The sequence below is a fragment of the Phascolarctos cinereus genome, unplaced genomic scaffold (genome assembly GCF_003287225.1).
Source record: "Phascolarctos cinereus isolate Bilbo 61053 unplaced genomic scaffold, phaCin_HiC Scaffold_8;HRSCAF=390, whole genome shotgun sequence".
NCBI classification, from domain to species: domain Eukaryota; kingdom Metazoa; phylum Chordata; class Mammalia; order Diprotodontia; family Phascolarctidae; genus Phascolarctos; species Phascolarctos cinereus.
The window spans coordinates 60,702,568-60,720,234 of NW_027556291.1; the positions used below are offsets into that span (position 1 = coordinate 60,702,568).

The 17,667-nt window shown below is 44.6% G+C and overlaps 1 protein-coding gene across 5 annotated transcripts in view; it reads right to left on the bottom strand.

Moving 5' to 3' along the window:
- Positions 1-17,667, bottom strand: part of MORC4 (MORC family CW-type zinc finger 4) — a 41,784-nt gene that overhangs the window by 1,902 nt on the left and 22,215 nt on the right. For all 5 annotated transcript variants that reach the window (XM_020967246.2, XM_020967247.2, XM_020967245.2 and 2 more), the window contains 2 exons: positions 8,694-8,872; positions 354-1,008 (listed from right to left, as the gene is read on the bottom strand). In XM_020967246.2, the coding sequence (XP_020822905.1) occupies positions 354-1,008; positions 8,694-8,842 (804 nt within the window). In that variant the 5' untranslated portion in view covers positions 8,843-8,872. The remainder of the gene's footprint in view (positions 1-353; positions 1,009-8,693; positions 8,873-17,667) is intronic.

Consider the following 17,667-nt stretch of genomic DNA (forward strand, 5'->3'; position numbering starts at 1 on the left):
ATCGCTAGACCCTACCCTGGCCTATTGTGTACAGACCCTTCCTGAGATTCACTCCATTTAGGAATTACTATCAAGTATCTCACTGCCAGCTTGGGCATGAGCTCGGGATTCAGAGGAGCTGGGTTCAAATTCTAGACCTGCCAACTCACTTGGGCAAGTCACAGCCTCCCTGGGCCTGCCTCAATGCCCTCATTGGTAAAAAGGAGAGGCTTGGCCTCAATGACATCTACGGTCCCTCCCGGTTCTAGACCTGGGATCCTAGGATCCTGGGATGTTCCTTTATATGGAACATCCATACCAACACCTTCCCCTCGGTCACCACTTTTGATCCCCAGTACCAAAGTGCCCCTGACCTTCTGCTGCAGCAGATCCCTTTCTGACAAGATGCTTTCCAGTCGTCTCTCAGTCTTCTGGTCCTTGGCCTTGGGCTGACTCAGAGCTCCATTATCCCCAGCTTCCCCCTTCTCACTGCTGGGCATGGCACGGAGCTGGCTCCGGTCTTCTGCCCCCCGTCTATGCTCAGCTCTCTCCTCTCGAGCGAATGGAATCAGCTGGATGGGAGCTCCGCCGTCCATGACGGCTTCGGTGATCCCAACCACGGCCACGAAGGGGCCTTTGGCTGCTTCCTGTGCTGGTGCTCTGCTCTGCTCCGCCACCAGAGAGCTTCGGCTTGAGGGCGGCCAACCCTTGGCCATGTCGGCCACCAAGGATGACCGCTGACTTCCGAGCTCCTCAGGGCGCTTCCCAGGCAGCCCGTCCTCTCGGATGCTCACCAGGGATCCTTGGCCTGGGCCCTGCTCCCCAGCAGGTGCCCCCCAAACCTCACTGCTACTCTGGCCTGCCTCTGGGAGAAGGCTTCTCTCAAGGTCAGATTCACCTCTGCCACTCTCCATTTCTTGGCGAAGGGCAGCCAACTCTGCCCTCTTGTAGGAGTCAGAGGCCGTCGCTGGCTTCTGGGACCGTCTCCGCTTTACCAGCGGCTCCTCATCTAGGAACGTTTTGTGCTTGCTGCAAGAACGAAAAGCAAGCGATTAGTGCGGACCCCGCCCAAGTCCAGGCTGTGGACGAGCCCACCTTTCGCTGCCTCCCTACATTCAAATCACAGCTTGGGAGAGCTTCTGGACCCAACTCTACCCTCTAAATCCAACCCCCCCCAACCCCCTTTGCTCAGCAGCAGCTGGCCCAGGCTGCAATTGGGGAAGGGGTGGAGAGGGAGAGGGAGCCTGCCTGAGGCAGGAGCAGCCTGACCTTTACAGGAATTTTGGACACAGGCAGTGAAATCAGCCCAGCTTTGAAGTCTCCCAAATGCAAAGAGAGGGAGAAAAAAACAAAAAATAAACACATAAAACAACCCCCTAATGTGATGATGGAAAAAAAATAAGGTCACACAAAGGCTTGGCGGGGTATGTGGAGGCGAGCAGAGCCAGCCTGTTCATTGTAAAGTGTCACAAAACCAGCCAGTTTCAGACTTAGGCACATGTTGTTATACTGCAATGGAACACCATCCGGTCCCTTTGCCAGCCGCCTGGATTGCGGCTATGGCCCATTATTCACTTGTAAAAGTTAATTAAAACACAGGGTCCTCGCCAGAAACAAAGAAGCCAAATCAGCCAGACCTAAGCTGATTTGAGCCCCTGGCCAACTACTGCCCGGTTGAGACCGAGGCCACGCTCCTTGGGGCCTTCAGCAGGACTCAGGGGATCGAGCTGCGACCTTGACCCTTTGGTTGCCGCACACGCCAAAGGCAAGATCTCTGGCCCCAGATGGCTCGGTGGGAGAGTCCGAGGCAGGCAACAAGAATCGTGACCAGTCTGCCTTACCTTCAGCTAGTGCCCCCCCTCCCCAATTCAAACTGAAAATGTGACTTTCAACTTTCTAACAAAAGAAAATCAATCAGCAAGCATTCATTAATAAGCACTTCCTACACAAACATGCCAGGCACCGTGCTAGATTGAGAATGCAAAGACAACGGATGGAGCGATTTCTACTCTCAAAGAGCTTCCTCATCGTGAAATCACCATACTGTTCCTCACCCCCCACCCCCATCACGGGGCTAACGTCCACATCAGTGCCACGTCTGGGTACAGCCTAAGGTGACACCCTTGCAAAGCCTTAGCTTCTCAGAGATTCTCCAATGACCTTCAAGTTCACTGGCCAGTTTTCTAGGTCTGACATGGGGGATTGGTCCACTTCACTGTGGTATTCAAGATGGAAGCTCCCTGAGGACAGAGATTAGTTGATTTTTATCCAGGGTCGAACACAGTGCCTCATGCATGGTAGAAAATCATATAAAACGTTTGTAAGTAAGCTTCTTGGGGACAGGGACTGTTCCTTTTTGTCTTTACATCCCAAAGTACTTAGCACAGTGCCTAGAACAGAGTAGGTATTTAAGAAATGTTTGTTGGGTGACTGATATGCCTACTCTTAGAGAATGTAGTCTCCCCAGTAGAATGTAAGCTCTCTGAGGGCAGGGACTATTTGACTTTTGACTTTGTCATCTCCAGGGTCTAGGATGGTGACTGGCACACAGTAGGCATTTCACTAATGCTACTCAACTGATTGATGATAGCAGACCAACTCACTGATCTGCAAACATCTGGGAGGGCACATGGTCCTAGGTAGTAATTATGTCTATGAAGAAACAAAAATGCCAAATTAGAATTTCAGAAAAGCCTTGGATTCGGCCCCACATAGTCCTCGTGAAAAAGGTAGGAATGAATCGATATGAATCACGCTGTCCCAAAACTGGCAGGAAGGCCACATCCAAAATATAGCCATCAATAGTGTGGGGTCAGCCTGAAAGGAAGGGTAAACTGAGGCACATCCTACAAAGTTTTGTTCTGAGGCTAGCACTAATAATAATGATGATGATGATAACAACTAGCATTTATACAGTGCTTTAAGATTTGCAAAGCACCTTACAAATATCTCATTTGACCCTCAAAACAACTCTAGGAGGCAGTTACTATTATTATTCCCATTTTGCAGATGAGGAAATTGAGGTTGAGAGAGCTTAAGTGACTTTCTTAGGGTCACATAGCTAGGAAGTGTCTGAGGCAGGGTTCAAACTAAGCTCTTCCTGACTCCACTACCTGTGTTCTCTCCTCCCCACCATGTAGATGCCACTAGTGAATGTTTGTGGCTGGTCAACAAAGTTGAGTGGCACCAAGTAAGTCTTTCAGGAGTTTAAAGGCAGGTGAAGAGGACAGAGAAAACTTCATGGAGAGTGTAGCATTTGAACTTAGTTTTCAAAGAAATAAAACCAATGAAATCTTAGCACTAAGGGACCTCAGAGTTAATCTACATGAGCTTCAAAGAAGTAGAGATGGGCTTTGGTGATGGGGATCTCCATAGGAAGACACTGGGTATAATGGTAAAAGATGGTAGCTAAGGTACCCAGATGAGTCTGAAACTAGAACGGCAGCTCACAGGGAAAGCAGGTTCAAAGTCAAGGCATACTGGGTATTCCAAAATTCTCAGTGCCATTTTAAGGTTGCATAGGACACAAAGGAAGGTATTGGCAGAGTGCAAGAGACTGAAGGAGTCAAACTGTCACATGTTAAGAGGGTTATAGACACACTGCAAAGGGTGCAAGATGGGTTATGTGGTCCAAAGAAAAAAACGGTGTCCAAGAATCATAAAAGCCAAAAGATGGTCTAATCCTAATGATAGTCTAGGCTAATGGGAAGAAGTGTTTGGCCTGGAAGTCTGAAGAATGATGGGTTCCAATAACCACCTCAGATAAGCCTTGCAGCTGTGTGAACCTGGGCAAAGCAATTAACTTCTCTGTTCAGAATCAGTGTCGACTTGCATTCCTGGAGGGGGCTTCCATACTGGGGGTTCCTATACCAATGAAATCAGAGGTCTGGGCCCAGAACAAATACTCAACCCCCAGGACTGTAAGATTCAAATCGGACTGTAATTGCATCTAATACTATCTTAGGGGCTTTGGGGAGTGCTTTGGTGAGGAAGGATGTCAGGTTCGGCGGGGGGGACTTTTTTTTTTAGTTTTATCTTGGTATTCTCAAGTGCCTAGCATGGTATCTTGCATACAGCAGGGGTTCAATAAGTATTTGGTTTTGGTTTGGGAGCTTTTTTTGCCTTGCATGACTTTCAGAAGATATAAATAAGCTCCATCTGCTGGTCACTGCTTAAATCTCCATTTTGAATGTGAGCCTACATTTGTTTTACAGCATTTATAGAAACATCTCTCTCAAACACTAAGTGGCTGATCTTCCCTTCCATTCTAGAACCAGATGTTCTCTTGTTTTGCACATGTGTGTGTGTGTGTGTGTGTGTGTGAACAAGTGTGTACACACACTTGCTCACATACCAGTCAGCAAAGTACTTATATAGATTTGTTGAATGAAATAATAAACAAATTCTTCTCAATTGGTAAGGTATGATTTCACTTTAAAGCAAACAGGAATAGGGGACTGGCTAATCACATGGTGGTCCATGGGTGTAACGGAATGTTTCTGTGCTGTAAGAAATCACGCATGTGTGGGGCAGCTAGGTGGCACAGTGGATAGAGCACCGGCCCTGGAGTCAAGAGGACTTGAGTTCAAATGTGACCTCAGACCAAACACTTGACACTTACTAGCTGTGTGACCCTGGGTAAGTCACTTAACCCCAATTGCCTTGCCAAAAAAAAAAGAAAGAAATCATGCGTGTGGTGAATATACTGAAACCTGGTGAGATATACTTAAAGAGTGAGGTAAGTAGAGGAAAAGTAAGATCCACAATGATGTCAGTGGAAGAACAACCACATACCCTGAATCAGAAGTAAATGTACCCAAATTACAAGGCTCTGCTAAGAGTTGGCGGCAGGGATGGAGAGGCCCTTGGGGAGCTGGGAGCTCCATAGGTACTATACGCTACACATGTTCTCAAGTATTTTCAATGTATCCATTAGTTGTCCTGACTTTTTGTTTCCTCCAAAAATACTATTTGTTATAGGGGATAGCTTTCAGGGAGGGTGAAAGGAAGAGATTCTTGGGATAACTATGGTGGTATAAGAGACAGAAAAATTCAATAGCAATTTGTTTGGTTTTTTTTAAGAGAGTTGTGGACACGAAAAAGAAATTCCTTGCTCTACTACCCACAGTGACGTGTCCTGCACACTCTGGTCAAACCTGAAGAGCGTACTTTGCCATTCGAACTCAAAGCTTCAATTATAATCTTGGGCAGTCAGGTGGTGCAATGGATAGGAAACAGGAGTTGGAGTCAACCTTAGATGCTTACCAGCTGTATGACCCTGGACAAGTCACTTAAGCTTTTGCAGTCTCAGTTTCCTCATCTGTAATGTGGAGATAATGATAGCACCTATCTTGAAGAGAGTTGTTGGGAGGATCAAATGAGATCATGTTTAATAAGGTGTTTTGTAAGCAAAGTACTGTACAAATGTTAATCTTCAAAAAAACTGAGCAAATTTTTTCATGCTGAAAGAAAATTAGTTGTCTTCCAGTTAAAATGTAGCCACAGCATAAACTATCTAGTCCTCCTGAAGTGGTAAACAAAATGTTTCTTTGTTGCTGGGCAATCTGGGCCTCCTGGGGATGCTGGCTTTATTCACTGGCTGCCCCCCTCCCCCAATTCGGCTGGTTTCTGTCATTGACAGGCTGGACTCACCATTTTGGAGTTTGATTGGTCTAGTTTAGAGGTGTCAAACTCCTGGCCTACAGGCCACACACAGCCCACAAAATTCCTTGACTACAGGAACTGGGTTCAAATGTCATCAGGAAATGTTGAACCAAATAAATACAAATACAATACAACATCAATGAATGGTCACTTGTGGTTTTCTAAGTTGATCTGTGAAGTAGAGAGATTGTTTCTATCCGTGTTTGACCCTATTGGTCTAGTTCAAGCTCCTTATTTTACAGAAGTGAGGCCTAGTCTTACCAAAAGGTTTTCATCATCTGACAGAGTCATTGGGTGATGCCTGAGCCCCGCCCCCAGTGCTCCCATTTTACAAGGAGTCCCTGAACTCAAACAAATCAACATGGAGGGCCCACAATCCTCCAAATTACTGAGGTAGTTTGAACCATCTAGACCAGTAACCCAAGGGTACAATATCATTTGCCAAGCCCACACAATATGAATGGAATGAATTATTATCATCAATCGCCACCTACCTCTTTTTCTGAAGAGAACAATTATTGTTCTCAACAGGCTATAAGGCATAAATGAACAGGCTGTGCAAGGAACAAAGTACTTTCCTCCACTCCTACACGCCAAGGCCAAACTGCCACCCTTGGCTAGGAAGGCTCATCCAAAAGAAAAATGTAACGAGAGACTGCTCAAGTGCACCACCCACTGGCAAAGGCTATACTGCACCCAGAACACACATACCCAACAATTCCCTCCTTTCCTCAGAGCCCAGACACTCCCCTTCAGAAGTTAGGGAAGCCAAGGATAGAGAGGGAGAGAGAGAAAAAAGGAGGGGCAGAGGAAGGAACATAGGAAGAGAGACAAAAAGAGAAAAGGAAAGAAAAGAAAAATGAAAACTAAAGAAAACAGAAAAGGGCTGAAAGAAAAAGAGGGAAAAGAAAGATAAAGGAAGGGAGGGAGAAAAAGAAAGAAAGAAAGAAAGAAAGAAAGAAAGAAAGAAGAAAGAAGAAAGAAAGAAAGAAAGAAAGAAAGAAAGAAAGAAAGAAAGAAAGAAAGAAAGAAATAAGGAAGAAAAAAGGGTAAAAAAGAAGGAATGAGAGAGGGAAGGAAGGAAAGGAGGAAAGGAAAGGAGAGAGGGAAAGAGGGAAAGAGAGACAGAAGGAAGGAGAGACGGAAAGAAGAAAGTATGGAAGGAAGGAGGAGAAATTAAAATCTAAATTCCAAGAAGTAAGAAATTGGCCACACCAATGGTTGTGGCATGCTATGTTCCAATCTAAGAAATGGCCAAACATATAGGCTTAGAGAGACTAGGAATGAATCAGGAACAGAGGCCAGGACAAAGAAAGATAACACATGCAAGGCTTACACTTCCCCTAGTGAGGCCCACGAAGAGATGCCATCGGACTCAAGAGCAGGGATTAGAGGGACCTCCAAATCTGACCCCCTCATTTTCCAGAAGAGGAAAGTGATGGCCATGGAGGGGCAGTGCCCCCCACCCCCCACTATCTCACAGAGAGTGAGTAGCCAAAGTGGAGATCAAACTCAGATCCCCTGACTCCAGAGCCCACACTCTCCTCACTGAGTCCTCATTTTCTAAAAAAGCCAACAAAGTTCAGAGGCTGATGGTGATTTGAAATAACATCATACAGAGAAAACAGCACTGGATTTGGAATGAAAACCCCACCCCTGTCACTTACAACTCATTTACCCGCCTTGGGCCTCAGTTTCCTCCTTCATAAAATAAGAGAGTGGGACTCAGGGGCCTCCCTTCTAGCTGCTGTATGACCTTGGTAAAGTCCTTTCCCTTCCCTGAGCCTTCGTTTCTCCTGGATTAAATGGTCTCTGAAGTTCCTCCAGCTCAAGACCTAGGGGCCTGTATGCAACCCTAGGAGAGTTACCTTCCCTGCCTGGGTCTCTGTGTCTTCCTTTTTAAAATAACTGGACAACCTCCTGACAAAGGGGTGATTTGTTTTGTTTAACTATACATACAAGTTTCAAGAATTTTCTTTTTCTTTTCTACAATAGAGGTGGACAGTAGATAAAAGGGAGAGAAAATAGATTGTGTTAATTGAAAAGAAATAATTTAACTCAATAAGTAAAACCAGGTAGGACGAGATGGCCACTGAGGTCCCTTCCAGCTCTAAATCTACAATCCTATTATCCCATGATGCCTCTGGCAAGTCACATGTCTGAGAGCAGCACTATTCTATAAGCAGCTACAGCAAAGCATGGGTGTGTGTACGGGTGTGTGTGTGTGTGTGTGTGTGTGTGTGTGTGTGGGTGCATGCATGCACACACATGTGCATGCATGTACATGTGTATGAAAAGGCTGGCTCCAAAGCTTCAGAGAATGGAGCTCTTCTCCCAGGCCAACCCAGCAGCAACCATCTCTGAATAATGTCCTTCCTTTCTCTCCACCTTGCTGTGAAGAGCCCTAAGACTGTGAAAATCCACAGCTGCCCACCTCCCCTGCCCCTGCCAGCCCACAGGGCCCACAGGCCTCTGCCCACTGCCCGGAGTGGGAGCCAGGGCCTTGGTGGCCAGCTTTCCCATCCATGAGGCTATCTGGATTCTTCAGTTCCCCAGGCCAGCACAGTCTGAACACATCAGCCACGCCAAATAATAATCCACAAACAGTCACTTACTGTTCCCAAGCAAAGGAAAAGAAACCTGTGAAATTATAGGCCATTGAAAATTTTGGAAAATCTTCCAAAGAGTACACATACATGCATACATACATATATATATGTATGTGTGTATATGTATACTTGTCTACACACCCACAAATACAGACATACACATATATACACGTGTACATACATATACACAGACACAATATACATATACAGGCACATATATATGTATATACATATACAGACACATACACACACACACATACACACACACACACACACACACACACAAATCATCCTATTAGTTAAATGTGATACTAATCCTTCTGAGCTCAGGGCTTGTTTAGAATGAAAACTCAGACAAAAGCCAAACTGGGACGGCCCATATCCTGATGGAGGGCAGCTGATGCTGATTGCTAAAACGAAGGGCTATTGTTTCTTACTCACCTGGATAAGTGGAGGTACATGGGCTCCGGAGGCTTGGGGAGAAGACAGGGAGCCGGGCGTTCTCCCGCCAGGAGCAGAGGTGCGTGAGAGCCACCAGCTCCATCACCCCTCACTTCCCTGAGGTTCTCCAGTTCGGTTCTAGCCTGCATAGGAATGGACTTCGGTGGAGCAGTAAGTACCTGGCAAAGAGAGACAAGGGTTAGAAAGACCCAGTTTCCAAGAGGAACCCTCAAAGAAGCTGCTGTGGGCTGAGGGTAAAAGATGAGTTAGCCAAATCACAACAAACTCATTCCCATACAAGATAAACAGAGCACAGTGAGATACGCTGGGACACTGACCCCAGGCAAGCCCAGTCATCGCCCTTATCAGCTGGCCACCAAGAGCCAACCTCCCCCTCATTTGGTTATTGGCTCCCAAAGCTCTCCCACCCAGAAAGCGGACCCAGAACTCTTAATCATTGTCCAGTTCTGCTACAGTAGGAAGGCAGGGCTTCCAGTCCTCTGGGATCCAGAGTGAGGGTTCATTTGGAGGAAAAGATTGTAGACAAAGTTTTTTATGTTGCTTTCACAGAAACATATGCAAGGTACAAACTCATGGCAATTTTTGTGAACACACATACCCAAAGACAAAGCATCTGCGTTGATGGGGTGGGGGAGGGGGGACTTGTGGGAGGGATGCCTTGACTTTCCCACAGGATTAGAGATCTAGAGCTTGAAAGATGAAAACAAAGGTAAACAAATAGAAAACAACCTGGGGGAAGACAAGGTAACCCTAAGGAAATACCCAATCTGTGGTCCAGTCCTTCAAGCCAAGACAGTGGAGTTGAACATCTAATGCACTATTTACCGGTATGACAATTAGCATGATCTTAGATGAGCGATTAATTAGAAAAGAAGGAAGTTGCCCCCTGACCTTTCCTCCAAATCTGACCTTCCCTCCAAATCTGACCTTCCTTGATGGAGCAAACAGAAGATGAACTCAGCACGTAATGAGCAGATCTCTTTGGGAACAAGCGTGGAGGGAAGAATGTACAGAATGAGAAAGTTGGGTAAAGAAAGTGCATGGCACCAGGGTGGATGAAGAGAAGAGAACGTCCTGGAAAGAGCAGCCAACTTTGCTGTACCCTAGGAGTATCCTGGCTCTATTGCTGTAGGGGACCTCAGAAGTCAAGTTTGACCCAAGAGAAGCCCAGAGGGATTAAGTCATAGATATTTCTCTCAAAAGATTCGCAATTAGAAGGGACCTTAAGAGGCCATTTAGTCCAACGTCTGCCATTTTACAGAGGAGGAAACTGAGGCCTAGAGAGCTTAGGTGACTTGCCCACAGTGGAACAGCTCTTAAGTATCTAAGGCAAGATTCAAACTCAGATCTTTGCTGACTCTGAGTCTGTTACAATTAGTCTCAAAGAAATTGAAACCCAGAGATGGGAAATGCCTTGCCCAAGGTCACTCAGGCAGTAAGTGCCACAGCTGGCATTCAAACCTAGGTTTTCTGAGCCCAAATCCAGTATGTTATCCACTGTGCCACTGTCCTCTTCTCTCAAGTCCTTTGTCCCTTTATTCTACCGCCAATCTTGCCCTGCCAGGCCCAAGTCCTGGATCACTCCCACCATCCACTGTCTTCACTCTTACTCACGTGCTGCTAAATAAAGCTGGGGGGGAAAATCCACCAAACCACGATGGCTGGATTCACCACAAAGTTATGCTATGTGATGTTGTCTGGGCCCTCACTGCTGCCAGGCAATCCATCTCTACCTGCCTTATCAATTTCCTATCTCACTTCCCAAAGCAGCTCTTCCAAACCTTTTCTAACTTCCCAAGGCTTTCCCTCCCCTCACCCTCTCAGGTAAGAACTCTGCCTCATATTTTACAGAAAAATATTGAGGCCATTTGCTGTGAGCTCCCATCATCCAGATACCTCCTACCATTACGTCCACCTTCACAAGTGATCTCATTCCATTTAGTCTCCCCTAGCAGACTGCCCCTCCCTCCCTAGCACTTAACTCTATCACTTAACTTCCACCTTTCCCTGTCTATTGGCTGCTTCCCTACTTCCTACAAATATGCCCATGACCTTCCCCATCCTCAAAAACTCTCACTTGGGACCCACATGTACAAAAATATTTATAGCAGCTCTTTCTGAGGTGGCAAAGAATTGGACGTTTAGGGGATGCCCATAAATTGGGGAATGTAATGGAATACTGCTGTTCTGTAAGAAATGGTGAGCAGGTAGATTTCAGAAAAACTTGGAAAGACTTGTATGGACTGAGTGAAGTGAGCAGAACCAGGAGAACACTGTACACAGTAACAGCCACACTGTGTGATGACCAACCATGATAGACTTAGCACTTCTCAGAAACACAATGATACCTTCTTCTTTACTCCTCTGATACTGTGGAGGGCACCACCATCCTCCAAGTCACCCAGGCTTGAAGACCCAAGATAATTCCAAAAGATTCATGATGGAAAATGCTATCCATATCCAGGGAAAGAACTGTCTGAATGCAGATTGAAGCATACTATTTTTACTTTTTTTTTGTTTTTTTTTTCTTTCTTGTGGTTTTTCCCTTTTGTTCTGATTCTTCTTTCACAACGTGACTCATGTGGAAATATGTTTAACATGACTGCACATGTATAACCTATATCAGATTCCTTGCTGTCTTAGGGAGGGGAGAGGAAAGGAAGAAAAACTTAGAACTCAAAAATCTTATAAAAATGAATGTTGAAAACTATCTTTATATGTAATTGGAAAAAAATACTATTAAGTGGGTGGGGGGGACCCTTACTTGCTCCTTTCAGCCCCACTAGATGTGACGCTATAGCTTTCCTCCTTTTTGCAACTAAGCTCCTACAATTGATGCCTCCATTTCCCTTCCTCTCTCTCACTCTCTTCTCTCTACAGGCTGGCTTCCAACCTCATTATTTGCCTGAAACTGCTGTCTTCAAAGAGATCAATGATCACTTTGGTATCTAAGAAGGCCTTTTCTTAGTCCTCAACCTTCTTAACCTGAGAGTGCCTGATATGGTCAATCGCCCTCCCCTCTTTGATCCTCTCTTCTTTCTAGGTTTGTGGAACATCCCTCTCTCCTGGTTCTCCCTCTACCTATCTGACTGCTCCTTCTCAGTCTCTTTTGTTGGATCTTCATCCAAGTCATGCCCACTAACCCTGGGTAGCCCCAGGGCTCTGTTCTGGGTCTTCTTCTCTTCTCCTCTATACTATTTCTCACGGTCATCACACCATCTCCCATAGATCCATTTATCACCTCTAAGCTGACCATTATCAGATCTACCGATCTAGCCCAACCTCTCTGCTCACCTCTAGTCTTGCCTCCTGGACATCTTCAACTCAACAAACCCAAAACTGAGCTCAGTATCTTTCTCTCTGCCAAACTCACCCCTCTTCTTCACTCCCCTGTTACTGTGGAGGGTACCACCATCTTCCAAGTCACCCAGGCTTGAAACTTAGGTGGCATCCTTGATTCCTCACTCTTTCACCACCCCACCCTTATGGCCAATCAGTTGCCAGGGCCTGTTGATTTTTTGTAACATCTCTTGTATACTTCTCCTTCTCGCCTCTGATATTGCTGCCACCCTGCTGTAGGCCCTCATCACCTCACTCCCAGGTTATTACAATAGCTACTGGTTGGTATCCCTGCTTCCAATCCATCCTCTGTTCAGCTGTCAAGGTGATCCTTGTAAAGCACAGGTCTGACCACGTCATTCTCCTCTAAACTCCAGTGGCTCCCTATCCCCTCCAAGATCAAATATAAAATCTCTGTTGGTCATTGAAAGCCCTCAATGTCCCCCGTCACCTTTCCAGTTTTCTTACACCTTCACCACCTCTCCCCTGCTGCACCACACACTCAGCCTCCTTGTGGTTCCTCACACAAGACAAGACACCCCATCTCCTGATTCTGGGCATTTTCTCTGGCTGGCCCCCCATGTCTGCATTTCTCTTTTCTCATCTCTCCTTCTTGACTTCCCTGGATTCCTTCAAGTCTCAGCTAAAATCCCACCTCTTGCAAGAAGCCACGTCAATCCCCTGAAAGCTAGTGCCTACTCTCTGTCAATCATCTCTAACTCATCTTGTCTATGGTTTGCTTGTACGTATCAGTCTGCAGGCTGAGTCCCTCATTAGATCGTGAGACCCTTGAGGGCAGGCACTGTCTCTGACCACAGGGCCTGGCACACAGTAGGCACTTAATAAATGTTTATTGACTGACTGACCACTCTCCCTCTCTTGGAGAAGCACGTCCCTGCGTTCCATCATAGTGAATATGATGTTCCCATTTCTCCATAATCAGTATTTGATTCTTATGGGGGGTTTTCCTGATATTTATTTGATGCCCTGAACAGAGGCCCTTGGCAGCAGAATATCCAAGTAGAACCGAACACTTCCTCTTTCAAGTAGGGTCAGCAAAGGCCATTTGTCATGGCTTCCATTTCCCCAAAGGACTAGTAGTGTTCAGGAGTGAGTAGTAACACTTTGAAGCAATGGACTAGTGGGGAAGTATGTGTAAATGTGCATGCTGTGCTGACAATTTTTTCAAAATTTCAAATGCCTGTAATTTACTAGACTTATTTTCCTTTGCTTGGGAACACTAAGTGACTATTTGATGATGATTATTTGGCATTCAGAGTGTGCTGGCCTGGGGAGATGAAGAATAGCAATGGAATCGTAGAGGGGAAAACGCTGTGGACAATGGGCAGGGGCTAGGATTATACTGAGGCACGTAGGCTCTGCTCCTGAGGCCGTGTGGGAGGCGAAGGACCTCAGGCTCCCATGGAGTCCAGCTACTTGTTTACTGTTTCCTGCTATGGATCATTCATGTTGTTCTGCTCTGGATTTTTCCCTTATTTTTAAGAACTTCATTAGTCCCATCTTATTATTCTTTAGAGTAAGAAATAAGAGAAAGGAAGGAAGTCACCAGTGGAGAAAGCTTTGCTTTGGAAGATGCAGCCCTTGGGTTCGACTCCTGTCTCTCATACTTATAACACGGAAGGGGCAAGTGGCAAGTCCCTTCCCCTCGCTGGGCCTCAGTTTCCACCTCAGTTTCCTCCTCCATAAAATGAGGGGGTTGAAGTAGATGGTCTCTGAAGGTCCCTTTCATCTCAAGATATAGGAGCCTAAGATCTTCCTCCAGAAAGAAGAGATCAGGATCTACATCAACAGTGGTAATTCCCAATGAGATAGATAGACATTTGTGGGTAGGTTAAGGATGAAAGGGTATAGAGAGGATAAAAAGGATAGAGATATTTCAAAATAAAGCTAACTTACCATGGAGCATCAGAAGAGGGGAGAAGGAGATGCCAAGTTCAAGTCAACAAATACAGATGAAGTGCCCACTAGTTGCAAAGCCCTATGTTAGGTGCTGGGGACACTAAGATGAAAAGCCCCTGAGAGGGTGCTTGCACTCTCCTGATGGGGACATGCAATGTGGCCACAGAGAAGCATGATATCAAACTGAGCCATGGAGGTGAGACACCAGAGGAGACACCTTGGTAAAGTTCCCCAGGAAAATGTGAAGAGGGAAAAACATTTCCATTTTGGAACTGAATTGTTCAATGATCAAAGAAGATCCTATAATGGGGGGAAAAAAAAGAGCAGGGACCCTGTAGCCTCTCACCCTTGCCGACCTTTACAGACCTCCCTCGAAGCAGTTTCCTGCTTCTTGAATTTAGTAACTCCATTTCACCTCAAGAGAAAATGCATCAGGAAGGCAGTTCTTCCTGGACCACGCAATGAATGACAGCAATGCCGAGACTCAAAATTTGAGCAAAACCCTTCTAGGCTCACAGCTTGGCCTGAAGAATGACTCTTAGGGAATAAACATAGGCCAAGATGAGATAAAACTGTCTCAATTTACAAACAATATGCTGGTGTATTTAGAGAAACAATGGAAAAAAAAGGGAAAAGTGCCTAACTTCAGTAAAATAGGATGAAAATAAACTCACAAAAAGCACCAGCCTTTCCACACACAAGCTGTCCCCAAAGTCTTAGTGTAGCTTTAAGCTAGTAAAGCTGTTAAAACTTAAAACTGCACTAAGAATTTTGGGAGACCCTGTATTACTAATAAAACCTACCAGGAGGGGGAGAGAGAGAAATTCCATTCAAAATTACTTCAAAATCCATAAAATATCTGGGACTTAACCTTCCAAGGCATGCTTGGGCTTCATGGAAACACAATTACAAAGCACTCTCCAGAAATAAAGGAAGATTTAAGTAATTAGAGAGCTATTCATTGTTCTTGGTTAGGCCATGCCAATATAATAAAAACGATATTACCAGTGAAATTAATCTATAAAATTAGTCCAATGCCAAATAGCCAGCTAGTTTTACAGAACTACACAAAATAACAACAAAATTAATTTAAGGGGAATGGTTAAAAATCATGAGAGAAACGATGAAGAAAAAGCAGGAATAAAGGAAGCTTAATATATCATAAAGAAATAATCATTCAAACTATTTGATGTTGGCTAAAACATGGAAAAGTAGATTGGAACAGACTGGATAAGTAAGACCCAAAACCAACAGAGCACAATAATCTAGTGTTCATTAAACCAAAGAACATAAACCAGCAGGGGAAGGATCCCCTATTCATTGAGAACAGCTGGGCAAACTGTAAAGTGGTTTGGCAGAACTTAAGTTTAGATCACCATCTTATACCATAAAAAGTGCCAAGTGAACATGCAACCTAAATATGAAAGGTGACATTATTAAAAAAAAAACCATTAGAGGAAAATGAATAGATGTACCATTCACAATTTTGGTTGGAGGGTTTTAAAAAAATATTTATCTTATTTTTATTTATATCTTTTGTTTCTATGTCACATATTTCCGAATCTATCTCTCCCCTTCACAACCTTCCCCTTGACTCTTTCCTTGTAACAAATATTAAACCAAAAAGAAAGAAAGAAAGAAAGAAATTCTTCACCAAGTGACTGACACAAAAGAGAAAATTCTGAGTACATAATAGCTTTTGTATGAACAAAATAAATGTAGCAGCTAGGATAAGGGAAACTCAATTACAGGAAAATCTTTCTATTAAACAATCTTGGATAAAAGTTTAAACTGAGAGGAAGCATAGTATACTGGAGAGGTAGCTAACCTTGGAGCCAGGAAGACCTGAGTTCAAGTCCTGAATCTGATCCACACTGGCTGCTTGACCCAAGGCAAGTAAGTGACCTTTCTTCTCCAGGCCTCTAGGCAACTAAGATTATATGCCACAGAGAAATTGGTAGGGGGAGTTTCCTCATTTGGGAGCTCTCTATTTTGATGAACTCACAGGTTCAGTCCTCATCCCTCTCCTAAAAGGACTCTCCAAGCCATATAGCAAAGTAACATAAATATGGCAAGAGCCATTTCCCAATAGAAATGGTCAAAAAATACAAAGTGTCAGTAAAAAAATGTAAATTATTAATACACCACATTTTAAAAAAATGCTGCAATCACTAATAGGAAAAATGAGAATTATAACAGCTTTGAGGTTCTATCTCACACCCATCAAGCAGGCAGAGATGACAAATGGAAATATTCAACATTGGAGAGGTCATAGGGGAAATGGGCATGTTAATACAGTGCTGGTGGAATTGTGAATTAATCTAAACACTCTGGGAAATAATGGAAGCAATTTGGAACTGAAAGAAAAATCACTAAACTCTTCATAGCCTGTGAACCAGCTATTCTGCTACTGGTCATATGCCCCAAAGAGAATAATGACAGATATGCAAGGTCCTATTATATAACAAAATATTTATTGCAATGCTCTTCATTTCTGTGTGTGTGTGTGTGTGTGTGTGTGTGTGTGTGTGTGTGTGTGTGTTTTGCCCTAGAAGGGTTTAGTCATCATCTGGGGAAACAGCTAAGCAAACTGTGGTACATTAATGTACAGAAATATTACTGCATCATAAGAAACGATGAAGTGGGGGGAGGGGGCAACACAGTGTATGGAGAGAGAGGATGTCTATGAGTCACGAAGACCTGGGTTTCAGTTCTGCCTCTGGTACCTACTGGCAATGTGACCCCCAATGACCTCTCCAGGCCCCAGGCAACTCTTCATGACCCCAAGTTGCAGAACAGCTATCAATCTGTATCATTAGACTGAACTTCTTCATTGGAAGGAATGAAAACATAGGTGTGGTCCACCCCCCACCAAAAAAAAAAAAGAGAGAGAGAAATGAATTTAGAGAAATTTGGGAAGATTTGTCTGAACTAATGAAGAGTGAAGTAAGCAGAACCAAGGGAACAACATACAAAATGAGCACAATAATGTCAAGGAAAACCATACTAAAAGACAGTAAACCCCAGATCAATGTACCACCTGGTCTTGACTCCAGAGGACTGATGGTACCCCTTTACCCCTCTCCTCCAAACAGTGAGGTAGTGGACTACAGGCACACAATGAGGCACATTCTGTCAGACACAGTCAACGTATTGGTTTGGTTCATTCAATAGTACTTTTTTGCTACAAGAAAGGGTTCCACAATGGGGTGGGAGGGGTATACTGGTAAATGACAGCAGAAGGGGGAAAAAACCAGCAAAAAATTACATAGATAATCTGGGGAAGGCTTGTACTGTATAGAATCCCAGAATCTCAGGACTCTAAGTGTTCTCTCTCCAAAGTCATCCAGTTCAGCCCAGACCTGAACAGAAACCCCTTGTAAGCCCTCCCTGATGAGTGATCATCTATGCTCTCACCATTAGGCAGGTTTCTCTTACGTAAAACCTGCTCCTCTGCAATTTCTACCCATCGTTCCTAGCTCTGTCCTCTTGGTCATCCAGAACAACGTATTCCCTTTTCCACATAGAACTTTTCGAGTATTTGAGGACTGATATAATGTTGTACTTTAATCCTCCCTTCCCGGGCAAGAATTATCTCTTCTCCAGCTCCTCCAAACAATCTTTGCATGGCACGGTCCCTCGCCATCTTAACATCCTGGTCACTCTCCTCTGGATGACCTCTAGCTTGGCTCTG